We start from the raw sequence: 21,265 nt of genomic DNA, 5'->3' as shown, positions 1-21,265 counted from the left end.
AATATTTAAATAAGATAAATAAGAAGATAAATATTTAAATAAGATAAAAGATTCAAGAAACTAATCAATGTGATTGTTTTTTTAAGTTCTGATAGAGATACAACAAAGATTAATGGTTTTATTTTCCCCCTTATGAAATATTTGTTACAACAAATTCTAGAAGATGAGTAGAAAAAAATCTTTTTTCAAGACTTTTTTTTTTGGTGGTACCAGGGATTTTTTGGTGGAACTCAGGACCTTGTGCTTGGGTGCCACTGAGCTATATCCCGACCCCTCAAGACATTTTTTGAGAAGTACAATATAAAGTGAAGTAAAATTTTATGTACATGGATAGTGATAATGTTTGCACAATAACATGGATGTACTCAATGCCAATCAACCATGCACCTAAAAATAGTGTAAATTTAATGTGATGTGTATTTTATGACAATAAAATTTTTAAATAATTTATGTTCAAAAGTGTAGCTCATATATTTCACTATAGAGTGAAATTTTTATTTTTCAGCTGACCTCTTAAGTGTAAAATTGAACACATTAGTGTCATTATTTATTATTTATTTCTTAAACATTAAAAAGAGAAAACTGAAAAGTAACTTACTCGGTCAATTTCTGGGTGGCTTAAAAGAATCTGCACTATTTCAGCATGTCCACCTCCAGCAGCAAAATGCAGAGGAGAACTCAGATGTCCATTTAAAAGGTTTGGATTGCACTTTCCTTTTTCTAATAATATGCGAGTAGCCTCAACTTTTCCATACCTGTTAAAAAATAAAACTTACTTAAAGAAGTAATCTGAAATATTTTTTTAAAAATCCAAATTTTTGATGCTATTTCAAAGAGATTTCTCTAGGACAGAGAAAGGATTAATAGAGTAAGACACTAATACAGTGGACCCTCAAGTTATGACCGGCCTGACATATGAACAACTTTGGTTAATTAGGTTAATGGAAGATTCATCTGCCTGTTATCTATAGTGTGTAACTAGGTAAACATCCAGATCTCAGCTATATTGACTTATAACCAACTTGAATTAATACCAGCCCTTGGGAACCAATTGAGTTCATCTAAGTCAAGAGTCCACTGTATAAAAGTTCTCAATGCTTAGGAATATTTTATGAATTATTCTAGTTCAATTAAACTATTTCTATCTCAGATCAACTGAGAGAAAATATAACCTCAAATATAAGATTGAGCAGATGACAGAGAAAACACTCCATACAAACTACAAAAGTTGTATGTTAGGGAGACATAATTTTTAATGAAAAATAAGTTCAGGGGGCTGGGGCATAGCTCAATGGTATAGAATGTACTCAGCATGTGCAAGACCCTAGGTTCAACCCCCAGCGCCAAAACCAACCAACCAAACAAAAACAAACAAAAAAACAGACCCAGAAAGTAAGTCATAAACTTAGAAGAATGTTTTACCTTTAGGCCTGATTATGATTTACAAAATAGGCCCAAAGTCAATACTACATGTACTTGCTACATTAGGCAATATGGATGACAAAAATAAATTAGATAGGGCCGAGGATTTAGCTCAGTGGTTCTGCTGCCTGCCTTGTAGGTGCAAGGTCCCTGGTACCAAAAATTTAAAAAAAAAAAAAAAAAAAAATATATATATATATATATATATATATATATATATTTTTTTTTTTTTTACATTTTTTATTAGGTACATGGTCCCTGCTCTGAAGGCTTGGATTAGTTACATAATACTTTAACATTTAAGTAACAGTTAACAAAATAAGGGGCTTCATGTTTGTTAAATCAAAATTCTTTGCAAAAAATTATCAAAGGTTTGATTCAGTCTAAAAATGATCCTGAAAAATGCTAGGGAAGACCAATTTAAATTGACTTTTTAATAGGAAAGAACTGAAGAGGTGTTTAGAATATTTTTCTTTAGCGGTTTTGTTTCTTTTATGAGACTTAGCTCATTACCCCATTTCACCCTTGTTTATGTTCCTCTTTTCTCTACATGGCTGGAAGGTATTTAAGGGGAGGGATGGTGTCACTGCAATCCAAAATGTCTTATGCATGAAAGTTAAGTGACCAAACTGTTTAGTGGGCAATTGGAAATGGAGGGTTGGTATTCAGAATGGAGGCAGATCAAATCCAATGTTGTAAACACTGAAAGGGTGAATAAGGGACCTCGGATTCTGCAATGACATTTAATAGTTATTAACTAGCCTAAACTATTTTGCAACGCCTAAGAACACTGTTAATACTTTTCCCATGGGGCAGACCTTGTAATTCTGACTGTATATATACAGTATAGTAAGTCCCTAACTCACGAATATTCAAGTTGCAAATTTTCACATATGAACAAACCTTACATTACAAATGTTCACTGATGTGAACAAACTGCAGAAGTAGCTCATGTGTCTGACAGACAGTCATAGTTGTGCTGCTGTGTGCTTACTATACAATGTGATAGGTACTGTAGTGCAGGGCTTACTCAAAGCCAAAGATGTCTGGAAGCAAGATGTGGAGGAGACTGTTAGGAAGCACACATAGAAACAAAAGTAAAAAAAATTGAGAGACTGGACTAAGGCAAAAAGATAGTAGATCTCACCTGTTCTTATAACATAAATCGTTTAACCACTGGCAAGATTCTAAGGAACAAGGACATCGAACATACAAAGTTTTCTTATGCATTGCATTGTGTATTTGTGTCAAAGGTATATAAGACTCACTTTGTTGGACTTACAAACGAATTTGACTTACAAACGTTCTCTTGGAACAGAACTTGTTTGTAAGTCAGGGACTTACTATAATCAAAAGATCAAAACAGAATGTTCAGAAGGCAAGCATGGTGGAAAAGGTAGAATAAGGATACTTGTTTGATAAGAAACAATGTTTATTACTAAAAACTCATTCTTCCAAAAAAGAAAAGAATAAGTAATCTATTTACCAGCATGCATAATGAATAGGCGCCCAGTGGTCACTATCTAATTGGTTGACTGAAAACTTCTCATTGAGAAGACGGCTTAGTAATTCTGAATCTCCTTCACAGGCACTTCGATGGAGAGGAAAATCATCTACCCACTGTCGTTCTCTAATTGTTAAAAAGAAATTTTAAAAATACAAATAGCATTGTTGAAATTTAAATTGTTTCAAAACAAATGTGACACACTTATGAAAGCTATATATTATCGAGCTAATAATTAGATTACATAGGTATTATGCATGTAACTTTAAACAATATCTTAACATTAGCTTTTAAGTTTTTAGAAAAGCAATATGTAATAAAACCAAAATAGTACTTGTCTTCTGTGACACTGCTCATGCTTCTCTGCCATTTTTCCTGTTTGGGAATTTGGATTTTTGAGTAGTCTGGGGCTCCTAGACCAAAGTATGGGTTTATTACCACTTTATCTACCTAAACAGGCAAAACAAACAAAAACAAAAAAAAACCTTAAGAACTTTAGACACTTGACTTTCATATACATAGAGCATGGATTTTATCTTAATGTTTACAATTAATAATACATAAATTTATCTCAGGAAAAATTTATACTTAAGATAAAATGTCTTTTGAAACCAGAGCTAAAATTCAATTCTTACCCGATTTGTATATTGAAGGTCTGATCCAAACAAAGGGTTATAAATACAGGTATCTGCTTTCTCTAGGGCTAACATTTTACTCTTTATTTCTAGTGCACTATAGCCCATATGTAGTGAGTCTTCTGTTTGACCTGATTCAGAAGCATATGCAGGGTTTATGACATTAGTTTTTATCCGCTCAAGAGGAGAAGGTCGGAACAAGGCTGGAATAAAGTGAGATTGTGCATGGCGTTCATCTAACCACCTGGCAAAATAGAAAAAAAGAGGCAGTAGAAGTACCTGCTCAAAAGTGGAGATGAAAAAAGTAGACCACTATCTAACTCTGGTGTGTGATATTTTCTAATATTATCATTTAGATTTTTAAAGTTTTAAAGTACTTCATTTATTAATGTAAGTTTTGTTAAGTTTTGTCCATACACAGCAAACAATTTTAAAAAATGTACATGCAATGTATATAATTACAAAAAGTCCTAAGAAAATGAAGTACTTAAAAAAATTTAAACCACTCAGACATATGTAACACTAGTTCTGTTTACAATTAATAATAGATATACTTATCTCAGGAAAGATAAAGCAGGAGAGGTTAAAGGAACTTGCTGATTGAGAGGAATTAAATACTAAATCTAGTTTGAAAACAAAACAATGTTAATTCTTAAGCTAGGGCAGCATTTCTTATTTGTGAAGAATAAAATTAACATGCTGTAAGCAGACCAGACAATCTTGTCTTAAGGGTTTTCCTTTTTATTCTATAATTGTAAAACTCACCATTTCTTTTTTTTTCTCTCTCTCTTTTTTAATTGTAGTACTGGGGATTCAAACCAAGGGTGCTATACCACTGAGCTATATCCCTACCCCTTATTATGCTTTTTATTTTAAGACAGGGTCTTGCTAAGTTGCTGAGGCTGTCTTAGAACTCCTGCCACTTGTGATCTTCCTGCCTCAGTCTCCCAAGTAGCTAGGATTATAGGTATGTGCAACTGCACCGGGCAATCATTTCTTAATATATGTATTATTTTCATTATTTTGTCCCCAAAGTGTCAGGGTCTATCAGAATATTTCAACTAAGCATGTATTTGATTAATTCAAAATATTTTAATGACATTTCTTACTTATCCAGGGCTATTAACATCCTTGCTGTAAGTGTTGCAAAATGAGTACTGGATTCACTACAAACTCGCATAATATCTTGTAAGCAGTAAAAAATTGGACATCCTGGTGTGTATGCATATTTAGTATTATCTGAAAAAGAAAAATGAATAATTATGCCATCATTTTAAAGGTTTAGAACTCCACATTGTTCATTTAAAAAATATTTTTTTAAAAAGCTTGTTAAGTATAATATAAATTATGAGATCTGGAATTAGAAGGCCTTGATTCAAGTGATGGTTAGTTCTGTTACCTTGTCCACTTAAGTGAATGCAGTATTTAGAATCTTGAAAGACTACAGAAATTGTTTCCTCTTTCTCAACAATGTCATAAAACTTACAGGATTTCTAACACGATTTAAAATATTCAACAATATTAAGTTAAAAACACCTGGGAAAATGTATCGGGAATGCCAGAGCTGACTAATAAAAAACCATGTGCCATAAAGCAGGAGGCTAATGGGATGTCTATGGTGGATCATTAATATAATTGGATTACTGCTAACTTAGGCCAGTACATTATAGTTTTCAAAGTGATTTCACAATCTAATATATCACTGAATCCTTCCCACACTGTGAACTAAATGGGAGAGGGGATAATATTGTCTCTATTTTACAAATAAAGAGCTAATGCTTAAAGTAGTGATTTGCCCAAAGTCATAAAATTAGTTAGCTATAAGGTCTACACTGAAACTCACTACCCTTTTCTGTTATTCCATTATGTCAAAAGTTGAACTTAAATTTTCACATTAGATCTACATGCTTTAAATATTACCGAATACTACTAAGCAGAGTACTTTGAACTACTATTGACATTTTCTTGTGCCCAGTACAAGACAGGCTCTGATCATATGTTAATTTTCCAGAATACTTAAATATCTATTACTATTCTATCTATGGCATAGCCTTTGAAAAAAATCCCTTATTGTAACCTAAATACTTTACATTTCAATTACACCTTCCCTCCTTACTTCTGCCCCTATTTTTTTTTTGTTGTACCGGGTATTGAACTCAGGACCTTGTGCTTGTGAGGCAGGCGGTGGAACCACTGAGCTAAATCCCTGGCCCTTCTCCCCCTATTTTCGAAAACTAGTACAAAAACATTGCTGTTCAGCCATGAACCCAATACACTACTTTGAAGTCAAACAGTTTTTATTTTAACAGATTTTCTTCTATTAACTTAAGAACATGTATTCTGCAATAGCAATTAACAGTAAGTAACCATTAATGCAAATGTCTTGATTCCTCAATAGACTTTCAGTTAGCATCTAAAGTACATGAAGATTGATTAGATTTGAACTTTACCTTTGACAACTGATGGAACAATAAATAATGCTGCTTCTCTGCCTATCTTCTCTCCCTCCAGAGGAAATTTCTTCATTAGTACCACTCGTTTCCCTAATTATTAAAAAAAAAAAAGTAAGCAAAGATAAAAATGGTCTTCTAAGTCTTATAAATTATCCTGAGAATTAGAAAATCAATTTTTAGGAGCTAGGGATATAGCTTAGTGGTAGAACTCTTGTCTAACATGGGCATGGGTCTGGATTTGGTACCCAGCACCACACAAACACAATACAGGAAAAATTTTAAAAGGTAGTATATTAAGGAAACTGAAATAGTTTTATTATATGCACTAATAAAAACTGATAATATACAATCATTTTATACATTTTACAACTAATAGAGTTATGGTTTAACTCACTAGAAGAGATCTTCCTATAGACAGGAAGGAAAACTGTTCTCCTAAAATTGAAATAGCAGTAAGGCATCCTGTACCATCCTCACTCAGCTGAGATAAAGGTGGTAAGAATTTTATTAAATTCTGAGCTCACTGAGGAGGATGTACTGTTACCTCCCCGAGGAAGGTAGTATATACAAGTTTCATTCAACTTCTATCTCAAATTTAGTTTTTAATTAAAATATTACTTGGACTACAAACTATTGTTCTGAACTATAACCACCCTTCTTAGTCTACTTAACATCATTTGGTAGTAAGGGTACAATAAATGATAATATGTAAGCCTTGTACTCTATAACCTCTCATTCTCTCCTTTGCCATTGTTATCAACCCTTCTTATCTGCCCAGGAAATAGAAAGTGGAATGCCTTTTGTAGACAGGTACGATTTTAAAGTTTCATTTATCCACAAAATATCAGTCAATATTCATGATTTTTAAAGCCTATTATAGCTCCCAAAATTATTTTATAACTGGACACATATAAAATGAGTGTGGTAAGGGGGACTGGGGATTTAGCTCAGTGGTTTTGCTGCCTGCTGCGCAAGCGCAAGGACCCAAGTTCGATCCTCGGTACCAAAAAAAAATGAGTGTGGGCTACAGAATAACACCCTAAACACCCTAATAAATTCAGAGGCATTATTTCTTTTGTCTCTCTTGAGGTCTTGTTCCCATCTGATTATTCCTGCTTTGCTGCTTCCTTAAATCCAATGCTGCACCACTGTTTAACTACCTGCTTTGTAAATTATATATGTTGCTATGAGATCTGCTGTGGGGGGAAAAAGGCACTGACTGCAAGCTGGGATATGAGCCTCTTAGGTCTAATACCTCCATTAATGGCAATATTCTCTTGGCAGGCCACAGCCAATGTATACATTTCCATTTACAGATGTAAAAATGACCACTTACTAAGTTACAGAACGTAAGAATTTCATGAAAGATAAAGTGCGGTAGTGTTTGGAAACTACATACAATACTATACAAAATGTCAAATATACCTATTGCTACTATAGTCATTCATGATTTTCATGTGATAATTATATAAGGAATCATATTACCAAAAAAAAAAAATTCTTAGGAGTCTAGGGTGTAGCTGAGTGATAACGCCTGCACTTATCATGTGTGAATCTTAATTTCAATTTCCGTACCAAAACCAAAAACCAAAACAATTTTTAAAAACTCCACAAAAAAACAATTCTACACTTAGAAAAACTCTAGGAGTTTCAGGATATATCGTGGCTCCTTAAGGTAATTTTCTATTTAAGTAAAACTCCTCTATTTTAATTTTCTCTATTAAAAGCAGCCTGAAAATATGTTAGGTTATTTTACTATATACAGGGCAAAATTGTGCTGTATACTCATACGGGAAATAACTTAGCCTTCTGGGTCTGGGGACATTTTTGTTAACACTGACACTTCTTACATAACCTGAATGACTTAATGGCACTACTTGGCTAATTCATAGCAAATTATGATGCATTTATTTTAGCTCACTACTAATCAGATTTCTGTGTCATGGGTTTGGTCTCAGGATAAAACCTGATTAACTACAACAACTTCACGCAAAAGTGCAACAAAACTGGATGAAAATTTATCAGAGAAGTTCAAGACTGTGATAGAAAAGACTGAAAAATCTGTGGTAATCGCGGTCTTTTGCACCATTAAACATCCAAAAAGACTTTTCATTTTTAGCTAAAATTTGTTTTGAAGGCATTTTATTAAAAAGTTATTCTGAGCTAGTCATGGTGGTGCACCATGGTGGTGCCTGTGTAATCCCAGCACTCTGGAAGACTGAGGAGGATTAAGTTTGAGCTCAGCCTGGGCAACTTAGGCACCATCTAAAAAAACAAAAACAGAATCTGATAAAGAAAGAAGATTCTCTTTGTGACACTTAGAAGGCATGTCAAAGATCTATACATTTGTGTAGGAAGTTTACATAATCTTGAGTTACTATACTTAAAAGCCCAAACTCACAAACTCCAGCCCTCCTGCAGAAGTTACCTATGGAGGGATAATATAGTGAATGGCACCTCCAAAAGTTGTAAAACACAGCCTTATGTTGCAGTGATATTATGTCTGGAGAACAAACATCCAAAATAACTAATAAATCAAATAACAGGATATGGCTGTTATCTCTACAGAAACAGACAACTAACCTTTACAAAGATCTACAAACAGAAAAAAAAACCCTGTATAAGCTTTAAAAATCAAAATGTAAGCACAGGGAGACATTCTACCTCACTAGCAACTGTTTTCAACTGCTGTTTGACTAAAATAAGAATACCTAGGGCCGGGGATTTAGCTCAGTGGTTACGCCACCTTCCTCGCAAGTGCAAAGACCCATGTTCGATCCCTGGTACCAAAAAAAAGAATTACCTTTTCAATTATAATGCCTCAATCTTGGCCATAGTTTATCATTTGTATAACTTTGGTGGGGGGAGAGGAGACAGGGCCTTGCTGTATAGTTTAGGCTGGCTTTGAACTCACAATGTAGCCCAGGCTGGTCTTAAACTCATGGTGATCCTCCTGCCTCAGCCTGTAAGTCTGAGGATTAAAGGGCTGTACCACCACACCTGGCTAGTTTTCATAACTTCTGACTACTCTCTGCTTCTTAGGAAGCTATAGCCTGAGAAAATGGATCACAAAATTTTAGTCACTTTTATAGACTTTCCATTATCTAGTATTTTAAATGGAGCCTTAAGTCTTTCAGGGTTAATACTTGTACAATTCAGTTTGGCTGTTTGAAAAATGTCTTCTTCCTATGGGAAGAAAGCCTTTGCTACTTGGTAACTTACCGGACTTTCCCTAACCCATGAATATTAACTTTCATTTAGTTATGAAGACAGGCTTGCCATTTCCTCTGTCCTGGAGTAGAGAAGTTCAAAGATACTTTTCTAGAAAACTATACTTCTAGTAAAAGTAAGTTGTAGTGTTCAAAGTACTTTCTTTTCTCTCTCTACTGAGCAAATAATTAAAACATAATTTCTTTAAACGCATTTCAAGTTTTAAAATTTATAGTTTAGTTACTGCTTGAAGGAGCTTGACTTGATTTTAAAAAACCATCTTTTGTAAGTTTTTCTTTTTTCTTTTTTCCTTTTTTTTGGTACCGGAGATCAAACTCAGGACCTTGTGCTTTCGAGGCAGGTGTGGTGCCACTGAGCTATATCCCTGGCCCTTTTTGTAAGTTTTTCATATGGAAAGAAACATAAACAGATTGAACTTAATATATTTTAAAAAATTTTTTTTCTTTATAAGTATTTAAAGCAAAACATGCTAAAAAAACTTAGAAAGTGTAAGAAAAGTTTCATACCTCTGATACCCTGGTTTGTGGGAGAGATTGGTTTGGTGGTTTCTACTACATAATCCAATATGCCTTGTGTTATTTCATTGTTGCCTTGAAGTTTAGTTTCCAACAAAACTTTCTTTCTTTTTTTTTTCTGTCCTTCAATGGGAACTTCATGCAACAAAATCTTAAAAAAGTAACATTAACAGAAGGTTTAAAATAAAATGTAATTGTCCCGGGATACAATAAGCTGGTAGCCTTTCTCAGCTTTCACTGTATATTGGCATAACCTGAGAAGCTTCAAAATAATACCAATGCTAAGCTCCATCTCAGACCCATTATATCAGAATATCTAGGTCCTTGGGTCTTGATAATGGTAACTTCAAAAGCTCCCCAGGTGATTCTACAGTGAGCCTGGATTGAGAAACTGAAAGCCAGAGCACCCCTGAAGCAGAAACCTAAAAATGCCTGCAGTGCTCTGCAACAGGTTTCAGATACCTTAAAAAAGCAGTTTATGACAAAATGCTAAGAAAATCAGATTACATTAGAAGTACTTCATAGTGTTTGGAGTCTATTGCATAAAAATAATTCAGTTGCATACTCATTCTTACTTCAATTACATGTTATTATTGTATGTAAAATAATTCAAGACTATGGAAAAATAACTTCATTGCCTAAAACTTAATTTAAAGTAAAAAGGTCCTTTAAGATGAATTGTTAAATATAATTTGGTAACACTTTTTTTGTTTTTGGTACCCAGGATCGAACTCAGTACTTTGTGCTTGCGAAGCAGGCAGTGGAGCCACTGAGCTAAATCCCCACCCCTGTTAAATATAATTTGGGAAAATAACCAAGAACAATGTTTATATTATAATTTATAACTGGCTTTTGTAGTTTTTTAATTTTTGAGAGTCATTTAATAAGTTGTACTAAAACCTAAGTCTATTAAACTCTAAGAACACCTCAGACAAGTACTTTTTCTAATACCCTACATGCAAATAAACAGCAGTCAAAAGGGATGCAGCAGAAAAAAGACACACTGGTAAGTAGCTTGTCAATAAAAATTTACAGCATATAGTTAGGCTCTATATGTAAATTGTGGTACAAAATGACATTTAAGGGTAGAAATCAAATATGATTAAATTTTCTCACTTCATATGATTTAGCTCTGTATTCTCGAGAATTGAGACTGGCAGTATTCTTTGGACGAATAACAGCAACATATGCATCTTCTATGTTTCCTGGATTTCCCATTGCTTTATAAAACAAACAAAAAATACTTGAAAGATTAATAAAACAATTGGTGGCAACGTAAAAAATACAGTTTTACAATCTAATCTGACACCTTTTATTTCCACATACTCACTTTGAAAAACAATTTTAAAATGTTGATTTTTATAACTCAGACTATATAGTACCTAAAAGTCAGAGATGACTTTGATTGTATCTTCATCATTGAATATTCAAAATGTTACCTTATGATTTAAGATTTTCTTAGTTTTTAAAAATTCCTTTACTGTTAAAAGTAAAATTTTTAAAAATGGGCATACCTTCACAGACTGTGCGGGGGGGGGGTAGAGGGTATTGAACACAGTGCCTTTGCATTGAGTTACAACTTTGGCCCTTTTTACTTTTTGAGACAGGGTCTCACGAAGTTGTTAAACAGCCTATGCTGGGCTCAAATTGGCACTCCTCCTGCTTCGGCTTCCCAGAGTGCTGGAATTAAAGGCACATACCACCACATCTGGATTTCATAGAGCTTCTTAACTGCACAGTAAGACTCTTCCTGAGGCTTAAAAAAGTGACATGATTATGAAATATTTAGAATGGTACACATTTATATTCCATGAATTATACAAGTAAATGTTACATTGAGTTTGGAAGCTGGAAATAGGTAGTTGGTAGCTGCTTTATATTCACTTAACTCACTACAGAATCTTTAGCAAGGAGAAACTTTACGTTAGATATTTGAATGAGCTAAAATATGATTTATAATTTTCTTTGGAGGTACCTATCATAGAGCCAAAGCTATTTGGTCAGTTGATAAAAGCTCTCCGGTGATGATGATGATAGGATGCAGGATTACATTATAATTTCAGAGAAATAAATTTTTTTTTTCCAGCTGGGTTCGGTGGTGCATGCCTGTAACCCCAGCACTCTGAGGCAGGAGGACTGGAAGTCTGAGCCCAGGATGGGAAACTCAGTGACAAAAGGAGATCCTGCTCAGAATAAAAAAATAAAATAAAAAAGGGCTGGAGATGTGGCTCAGTACAAATGCCCTGAGTTCTCATCAATTCCCGAGATGGTATATTTTTTCCCAAATACATTCACTGTGTAGTTGTATGTGTACGTTTATCTCTGTATATATTTTTCCTGAACTCCACTGGGCACTTTCCAACCAGTAACTAATTTTTTTTCCATTAAGTTTACTGGTACATTTTAGGTATAGAATACAGTTACATTCACCATTGGGAACTTGCACCTTTACATGATGTATCTTGGTTCTTATTTTTTCCCCATTCCTGTCCTTCCTTCAACCCCTGCACCCCTCCCTATTTACAAAGAATGTTTCCATTTTTTCCTTTTCTCATATTTTTTTCCTTTCCCTGCTTTCCTTTCCCCTACCCCTCCCACTTCCCCTACCTTTAGACCTTTTCTTCCTATTTCACATTATCAATTATACATTTTGATTCTTATTTACACTTTTAGTTTCTCATACCAGAGAAACTTTGGTTTTTACACATGTGTGTCCTATTTATTTCACTTAAGAGTATGGCCTCAATGTGCATCCATTTAGCTATAAATGTCCCTAGATGAGTAAATTTTAATCACACTCGTGATTAATAGTTCTCTACACGATCCGCTTTTTTTATGGCTAGACTAAAATGCTTTTTTTTGGTGAAAATCTTTTATATTTTTTATAAAGGTTACCCTCAGTTATATTCTAGCAAATTTCTAGAAAAACCAGTAAACAAAGACCTCTTGTCCTAGCCATGATGACATGAACTTTTTTTCAATTTTTTAAAAGCCCATTAGGCACTAAAATGATCTGTTCATATTTTATGAGTTCCTTACTGCTCCAACTCTCAACAGAGAAAACAGATCATCTTCAAGAAAGAGTTTTGAATGTTATTTGAAAGGATAAAGAGTATTCTGTTTTCTCAACTTCAATGGCTGATGTCACTTTGGAGCCGTTAATTCACTTTCCTAAATAATAATTCTAAAATGTCTACGACTCAAAAATTTCACTAAAAAATTATTTTAAAACCCAGTGACTTTTGGCATTTTACATAAACTTTGGCCTAAGATCATAACAATTATTAAAATTATTGTACAAAAATTTTATTTTAAATCACATTAATTTATTTTAAAATGTTTTAAATTCCAAATATTTTCTTTGATTTAGGTCCAAAGAAAGTACAGACATTTCACAGAAAAGCTAGTGAAACATTTAGACATAGAGGTGTTTCCTTTTGTTTAAAGTTGTGAGAACACATCATTTTCATTCCATACCTCATGGAATTTTTTTCATAAGATCATTATTGAAATCCACTCCATGCTTTGTACATCATGTGAAAGGGATGAGGCTTTTTTCTTTTCTGAATTTCCATTCAGCAATTACTTTTCATCTCAGATTAATACTGATTTAAAAGTAATAAAACTCTACAAATTATGAGATATCTGACTACTTCCTGAAATACTGAAAGCCCTGTAAAAGGACACTGTATTGTGCAGACACTGTGTGACATACATGGCACAATTACAGACACAATTCTTTGTATTAAGCCTAAAAAAAGAAATGAAATAATTCTTAATTTACCTGTCTTGGTCAACACATACTAGGAAAACATTTATAGGCAAAGTGCTTTGTTAATATTCATCACTTATAATATTGTTTTTGGTTTTGGTACCGGGGATCGAACTCGGGTCCTTGTGCTTGCAAGGCAGGCGATGGAACCACTGAGCTAAATCCCCAGCCCCTTATAGTATTTTTTTTTTTAAAAACTAATGTTACATATTCCCAAGAGATTAAAATTTATTTCCAAGAAACACTGCTACTTGACTGTTGAAAATATGTATTCTTCCAGTGACATTAAGGACAGAAACAAAAGCTTAAGTCAGGAAAAATAACAAAAGACACTAAGATAGGAAGATAAAGCAGTTATGGCAGAAACACAATTAGAAAAAAAGTAACAAGCTAAAAATAACAGAGAAAGGTATAGCCAGAATTTGAATGTTAACAATGATTTTTTTTTTTTTTTTTTTGGTACCAGGGATTGAACTCAGGACTTTGTGTTTGCAAGGCAGGCTGCGGAACCACTGAGCTAAATCCCCTGCAACAATGAATTTTTAATAGAGTTCTGGGGACTAAGTACGGGAAATATGTGGCATTTTGTTAAATGGCTCACTAGGGGAAAAAGCTTCATATGATGCTGAAATAATAAGGCCTTACAAATGAAGTGGTGGAAACGGTTCTCAATTGGGCGTGGCATGTAATTGTGATCCTTTGAAAATACGTAGGGGCATTTTCCCTAGGACAGGGGTAGAGGACGCGTGCAACTTGGCCAGCTGGTACCCACAAACAGGAAAACACCCTGTAGTGTGTTAGTCTGTTTGCAAACTGTGAAGTTCGAGACAGTGGTAAAAGAAAGGAGCTCAGATCCCGAGTTTAGGGCAAGTAGAAAAGACTTTTGGTGAAGCTCAAAACGCTTATCAGATAGGAAAAAAAGGCAAAGAAAGGAAGTAAAAAACCTTAGATGAGGAAGAAAGGTACTGAAGGGAGAAGTGAGGTAGACTGACAAGCTGTTGATTGCTTTCCCTACAAAGACAACAAAAAATATCTGCCTGGGAGGTTTTTCTCCGCCGCCACCCATCACTGCCCACTAACAGGAAAACTGCAAGTTAGTTTGCTCAAAGAGTGCCCACCCAAAAGGTGGCTGTGGCTTCTGTACAACTACTTAAAAAAAAAAAAAAAAAAGAAATTTCTTGCCTGTAGAAACTAGACGTGGAGATGATTTAGTCTCCCCACCCGTTTTTCTCTCGCTCGAGTCTGGATCTTGCTTCTCTTTTCCGCGAAGGAAATCGAGCGGTCTCACCCGGGCGGGCGGCCGACTGTCTCTCGGGCCGCTACATTCACCTCACGGGTTGGGAAGGTCTCCTGGGAGCGGGGGACCGTCACCGTTTTGTCATTCCTTCATCCCAGCTCTAGGCAGAGCGGCTGGGCCCAACTTCCTGAGGCAGAAAGACCCCGATCGCCAACAGACGCCGCCGGGCGTGTTCCCAGGCGCTCCTCACTCAGAGGCCAGACAGTTCGGTTTTCTGCAGCTGGAGAACCTCTGGCGCATTAATTCTTTACTGTCCTTCCCTTTCCTCGCGACTCAGCACTACTCTTCGCAGTCTCCAGAAACTATAGGCTCCCAAGTCTTCAAAGGCCTCAGCTTTCCCTCCTGCCTCTATCAGAGCGAGGAAACCGCTTCCGGTTCGCATCCCCGCGGTTGGCGGCGGAAGAGCTTCCGGGTCGGCAGCAGAGGCGCTGTCTGCTGTTCCTGCTGTTGCTTGCCGGGGCTGCTGGCTCTGTGGAGCTGGTGGCGGGCGGCTGGGTGACCGTGGTGGCAGCGGCGGGAGCACCAGCGGCTGAGCAGGAGGCTGGGGAGGAGAGGAGGGAGGCGCGGGCTGCGCGAGCGCGCGAGGCTGTAGCATGAGCCGGACTTGACCGCGAGGCTAAGGGGAGAGCCACCGCCCCCTCGTCCCCTCCCCCGAGAGAGGCGGCGCGGCAGTCCGCCGGGATGGGGGGCGCCCGCGCGGCCTGATCCTCCCGCGGTGTCGCGGGCTTACGCAGCGCTTCCTGCGGGTCTCCTGTGCGCACTCTCGGCCCCAACAGCCTCCGCCCGGTGAGCGCCGCGGAGCCGACGAGGTAGGGGCGCCTGTCCGGGTGGGTGGGGCGGGGAGGGCCCCTGAGATCACCGGTTCCGCGGCGGCGGCGGCACAAGTGCGGATCTGTGGGGTCCACCCGACCCTTCCCCTAAGCCTGAGAAGTAACCGTAAGTCAGCTTCACGGCCGGGTTCTGTGTGAGGCTCTCAGCCCGCTCTGGGCTCCGAGTTCCGAGCTGCCTATCCCACGCCCTCCCTGTCTTCTGGAGCGTGCGCCTCTCCCTCCTTCAGGAGCACTGTCTGTCCCCACGCCTGGACAGGCAGCATCCTCCGGCTGCCCGTGGGGCTTTTCTCCCAGCGAATTTGCCAGCCTCCCTTTTCCGTGGCGCGTCCCATCCTCCCCATCTGGATGCATCGCCTGGCCCCTCTGTTCTTAAAGGGTTTGTGCCCTCCCTCTTTTCCTGCCCGTCCCCCGCCTGGTCTTTTGGTTGAGGAAAGCTCGGCTTCTGCCGACGTCCTGAACTAGAGTCTTTGGAGCCGAAGCGTGAAAGTGCTCTGCCGGGTTGCGATGGGTGGGGAATAGGTGCGGATGCTCCGGTGAACCTGTTTTTGCTGCTTCTGCCACCAAAACAAAACAATGGGGAAGCTCCCCCTTGTCCTCCTTTCTACGTGTATGAACTGTTTTCTCTGCGTTGCTGTTTGAGTCGAAGGAAATTGGAGATAGAGCTGTAATTAACCATCTCCTGTGGAGGTTTTGAAAATGAGTCTCATAAGCTCTCTTCACACGGAGTAGCATGTGAACGGTCTTCTTGCCATGAAGATCCATTCCAGAAGATGTACTAGTAGATCTGAGAAACGTGTGAAAATAAGTCTGATGTTTCAAATAATGTGTTTTGGATACCTTTGGATCATATTTTAGTGTTTTGATTTACTCTTCATTTACAAATATGAATGTATGTAAACCCTTAATGCAAAATAGAGACAGACGTATAGTAGTTTAAAAGATTTTTAACATTAAAGATAATTTTAAAGATCATGTCACATTGTATTTTATAATATATCATTCATTTTGCCGGAAACTCCTTTACTAACTTGTGTCAGTCACAAATGTTACATACCTTGGTTCCTGATCTTCTTGCTTCTTAGTTTAAAAAAATTAACCGAGGGCCGCTGGGGATTTAGCTCAGTGGTTCTGCCGCCTGCTTCGAAAGCGCAAGGTCCCGAGTTCAATCCCCAGTACCAAAAAAAGAAAAAAGGAAAAGAAAAAAACCCGAATATCTTTAATGTATATTTTCAGATTTTTTTCTCATTAAAATTCTATTTCGGTCCGGGGATTTAGCTCAGTGGCACCGTGCTTGCCTAGCAAGGGCAAGGTCCTGAGTTCGACTCCGTATACCAAAAATAAATAAATATATTTTTTTAAAAGTGTGTTTACTTTCTAAGCTGCTATTGCAGAACTTTCCAGAAATTAAATTAAAATATAATTATAATGCCGTCAGTAATTGGACAATACCTGTCATGTGGCTCCATTCACTTACTTTCAAGGTATCATAGAAAACAAATGATAATTTAAGAATCATATTACTCTGCACTGCAGGTTCTTTGTTACTGTGCTGTGAACTGCTCCATAATGTAGTCTGGTAGCTTCTGTGATTTGGTTTTCTTGAAAAACATTGCTATTTTGTTGAATCAAATGTACCCCACCCCCACCCCGTCTTTGAGCTGTTAATTCTTGACTTTATATTTCATTTATAACTTACCCTTCACAGAATTTAGTTTGAAGTAGATTGGGGAGATGTAGCTTCCTCCATCTCTCTTGAAATGTACTTTACTGGGCACAGAAGCCAAGCACTGGACAGTTGAGTGTATTATTAAAGGTGTGGTTGTTGTGTTGTATAAAATTTATCTGTTTCCAGATAAGAATAGGGTGTCATAGTGAGATGATGGCAATAACTTGGAGAAATTTTTTTAAAAATTCATCTATTCTTCTTACCCTCAGGGTAGGATGAGAAACATAGGAAAATATTTTCATATTCACATATTCCGTCACCTATGACTCTGAGAGTTTTTGAGTTTATAATACGCAAGGATTCTGTGTCATAAACAAGGCTGTAACAGGTAGCTGCTGGGACAGCAAGGTCAGTTTTATATTTCCAAAGCACTGCCCACTTCTGAGAGTTGGTATTCTTTCCTCTTCCTTGTATGGGTTTATACTCAAACTTGTGAAAGTGAAATAAGTATATTTACAACTTACTTGTAGGTAGAAGTTCAAACTAATTTTTATATATTTGCGTATAGTAGATGGAAGAACTGAATTAGATTTACCAGGTTTTCCCTGAATGGAAAGTAGGAAAAATTCCTTAATACTTTGGGTAAACCCCCCACCTCCAAAGATGTATACAACATTCATTTAGATTGAATTGTAAAATGTTTCTTTCAAATATTACATTTTGCATGTGACACACTTGCCTAAAAGGATTTGAAAGTGGTTTCAGTCATTAGGGATCAGCCTGAGGGAAGTTTTTGTACTTTGTCCTAAAAATGCTTAAGTATTTTATTGTCTTTCTCAATGTGACTTGCTTAGTGAACAGTAGTTTTTAGACTCTTAGTTTAGTCTTCAATCTCGGACTGCCTCTTTTTTTTATCTTTTTCTTTTGCAAATAACTTACTTTCATGAACACTTCATTTCAATAAATTTATGTTGAGCATCTACTATGTGTATGAACTGCATTATATTTTGGATCTATAGGGCTAAATGTGTCAAGATTCTATTCCTCATTGAATTTACCAGTCTAGATATTTCAGTATGATTCTGTCCATCTGCCTAAGACTTCTCTTAAGAGATTTTTAAGGTACTTGACTATTACAGTGGTGTTTTACATCCTTTCTATGAAAATAAATACATGCCATTTATTGAGTGCTTAATTTGGGCAAATCATGCTAAGTGTTTTCATACATTGTTTAATTTTTTAGAGTACTCCTAAAAAGTATTTTATCACCATTTAAAAACTGCAGATTCTGGTTTATACTATTGTTAAATTTTTTTTTATCTCTTATTAGGAGATGTGACTTAACAATTGATACAGTTGAACTTAGAAATTGTTTTCACACCTTTCACTTGTTTTTCTTTTCTTTTCTTTCTTTTTTTTTTTTTCTGGTACCGGAGATTGAACTCCAGTCCTTGTGCTTGTGCAGCAGACCGTGAAACCACTGAGCTAAATCCCTGGCCCAGCCTTTCACTTGTTTTTTTTGTTATTCTTTTTTTAAATTCCTTTATTGGTACATTGTAGGTATACAACACAATTACATTTCTCATTGGGAATTGCACCTTTACATAATGCATCTTGGTTCTTATTTTTACCCCATTCCTAGCCCTCCCTTCATGCCCTCCACCCTTCCCTATTTACAAAGACTTTATTTCCATTTTTTCCATTTCTCAGCATTTTTCCTTTCCCTTCTTTCCTTTCCCCTTCCCCTCCCACTACCCCTACCCCTTTGGACCTTTTCTTCCTATTTTACATTATCGTTTATTCATTCTAATAATTGGTACATTTTAGGTGTACAATATAATGTCATTCATCATTGGAAATTTGCACCTTTACATAGTCTCTCTTGCATCTTGTTTTTCACCCTTGCCCAGCCCTCCCTTCAACCCCTCCAGTCCTCCCTATTTACAAAGATTTTGTTCCTATTTTTCCATTTTCTCATATTAATCCCACTCGCTTCTATCCTTTCCCCTAGCCCTCCCACTTCCTTCCCCTTTGCCCCTTTTCTTCCTATTTCACATTGCCTATTATACATATAGTCCTTATTTACACTTTCAGTTTCTCATACCAGAGAAACTATTCAGAATTTCTTCATGTGTGTCCTATTTATTTCACTTAAGAGTATCGCCTCAATGTGCATCCACTTAGCTGTAAATGTCTCTAATTTGTCATTTTTTATGGCTGAGTAGTACTACATTTTATTAAAAAAACCCACATTTTCTTGATCCAGTCTCCAGTTGATGGGCATTCGGGCTGTTTCCCAGTTTTAGCTATTACAAACTGTGCTGCTATGAACATGGGCGCACATATATCACTGTGGTATAATTCTTTTAATTCTTTGGGGAAGATCCCCAGCAGTGGAATAGCGGGGTCAAATGGGACTTCCAGTCCTAGTTCTTTGAGTTATCTCCATACTGATTTCCACAGTGCTTGCACCAGTCTACACTCCCACCAGCAGTGGAGAAGGGTTCCTCTTTCCCCACAGCCCCGCCAACATTTGTTATTGGTTGATTTCATGATAGCAGCCATTCTTTCTGGAGTGAGGTGGAATCTCAGTGTTGTTTTCATTTGCATCTCTCGAATGACCAGGGATGTTGAACATTTTTTCATGTATTTATTTGCTATTTCTACTTCTTTGTGTGATAAATGTCTATTCATTTCAGATGCCCATTTTTGGATTGGGTCTTTAAATTTGGGAGGTCTGACCTTTTTAAGTTCTTTACAGATTCAAGTAGTAGACCTTTGTCTGAGGGAGAGCAGGTGAAGATTTTTTCCCACATTGTGGGTTGTGTCTTCACACTGCTGGTGGTTTCTCTTGCTGTGCAGAAGCCTTTTAATAGAAGAGATCCCACTTGTTGATTGTTTGTGCTAGTTCACGGGCAACTGACATTTTGTTCATAAAATCTTGTCCTACACTGATGTCTTCAAGGGTTCTACCTAACCTCTGTTCCAACTGGTTCAGAGTTTCTATTTTAATATTTAGATCTTTAATCCATTTTGATTTTAGTTTAGTGCATGGTGAGAGATACAGGTCTAGTTTGAATCTTTGGCAAGTTGAAACCACTTTTACCAGCACCATTTATTAAAGAGGCTATCTTTCCTTCAGTGAGGGTGTTTGGCTCCTTTGTCGAAGATGAGATGGCTGAGTATGTCTGGCGTTGTTTCGGCATCTTCTAATCTGTTCCACTGGTCCTCAAGTCTGTTTCTTTGCCAGTACCATGCTGTTTTTATCACAGTAGCTTTGTAGAAGAGTTGCAGGTTGGGGATTGTGATACCCCCTGCCATGTCTCTGTGACCTAGAATTGCTTTTGCTATTCTGGGTCTCTTCTTGCTCCAAATGTATTTTTGGATTGTTTTGTCAAGGTCTATGAAGTATGCTGCTGGGATCTCAATTGGAATTGCATTAAATCTATATAGCAGTTTTGGAAGTATGGCCATTTTCACTATATTAATCCTTCCTACCCAGGAGCAGGGGATGTCTGTCCATTTTCTGATATCATCTTCAATCTCTCTTTTCAGAGTGCCATAGTTTTCAGGGAAGAGGTCTTTGATTTCTTTTGTTAGGATGATTCCTAGGTATTTCAGTTTTTTGTATGCTATTGTGAAAGGAATTATTTGCCCTATTTTTCTCTCAGTGAGTCTGTCATTGGTGTAGAGGAAAGCTATTGATTTTTGTGTGTTGACCTTGTAACCAGCTACTTGACTGAATTTGCTTATTAAGTCTAGAAGACTTTTGGTGTAGTTCTTGGGGTCTTCTATATAGAGTATCATGTCATCTGCAAATAATGACAATTTGACTTCTTCATTACCTATCTTTATTCCTTTTATTTCTTTCTCTTGTCTAATTGCCGTGGCTAATGTTTCCAGAACTATATTGAACAAGAGTGGTGATGGTGGACATCCT

The 21,265-nt window shown here is 36.8% G+C and overlaps 2 protein-coding genes across 13 annotated transcripts in view; one reads left to right on the top strand and one right to left on the bottom strand.

The window, feature by feature from the left end:
• Krit1 (KRIT1 ankyrin repeat containing) overlaps positions 1-15,230 on the bottom strand; it is a 57,931-nt gene extending 42,701 nt beyond the window's left edge. Inside the window, exons 1-9 of one of the 4 annotated variants that reach the window (XM_004862376.4) lie at positions 14,715-15,230; positions 10,877-10,980; positions 9,752-9,911; positions 6,012-6,104; positions 4,671-4,800; positions 3,562-3,805; positions 3,261-3,376; positions 2,909-3,052; positions 599-755 (exon numbers count right to left, since the gene is read on the bottom strand). In XM_004862376.4, coding sequence (XP_004862433.1) covers positions 599-755; positions 2,909-3,052; positions 3,261-3,376; positions 3,562-3,805; positions 4,671-4,800; positions 6,012-6,104; positions 9,752-9,911; positions 10,877-10,978 — 1,146 coding nt within the window. In that variant the 5' untranslated portion in view covers positions 10,979-10,980; positions 14,715-15,230. The remainder of the gene's footprint in view (positions 1-598; positions 756-2,908; positions 3,053-3,260; positions 3,377-3,561; positions 3,806-4,670; positions 4,801-6,011; positions 6,105-9,751; positions 9,912-10,876; positions 10,981-14,714) is intronic. The other 3 variants (XM_004862378.4, XM_087204475.1, XM_087204476.1) reach the window with 3 other exon arrangements.
• A 250-nt stretch (positions 15,231-15,480) lies between these two features.
• The window catches only part of Ankib1 (ankyrin repeat and IBR domain containing 1), a 190,556-nt gene continuing 184,771 nt past the window's right edge, over positions 15,481-21,265 (top strand). For 8 of the 9 annotated variants that reach the window (XM_021242588.2, XM_004862370.4, XM_087204472.1 and 5 more), the window contains exon 1: positions 15,481-15,638. The gene's annotated coding sequence lies outside the window, so the exon portion shown is untranslated. The remainder of the gene's footprint in view (positions 15,639-21,265) is intronic. The other variant, XM_087204474.1, reaches the window with a different exon arrangement.

This window comes from Heterocephalus glaber, unplaced genomic scaffold (genome assembly GCF_053883595.1).
Source record: "Heterocephalus glaber isolate CG9 unplaced genomic scaffold, H.glaber_assembly_v1.0 deba00000546, whole genome shotgun sequence".
NCBI lineage: Eukaryota > Metazoa > Chordata > Mammalia > Rodentia > Bathyergidae > Heterocephalus > Heterocephalus glaber.
This window is presented reverse-complemented; position numbering and strand designations above follow the sequence as displayed.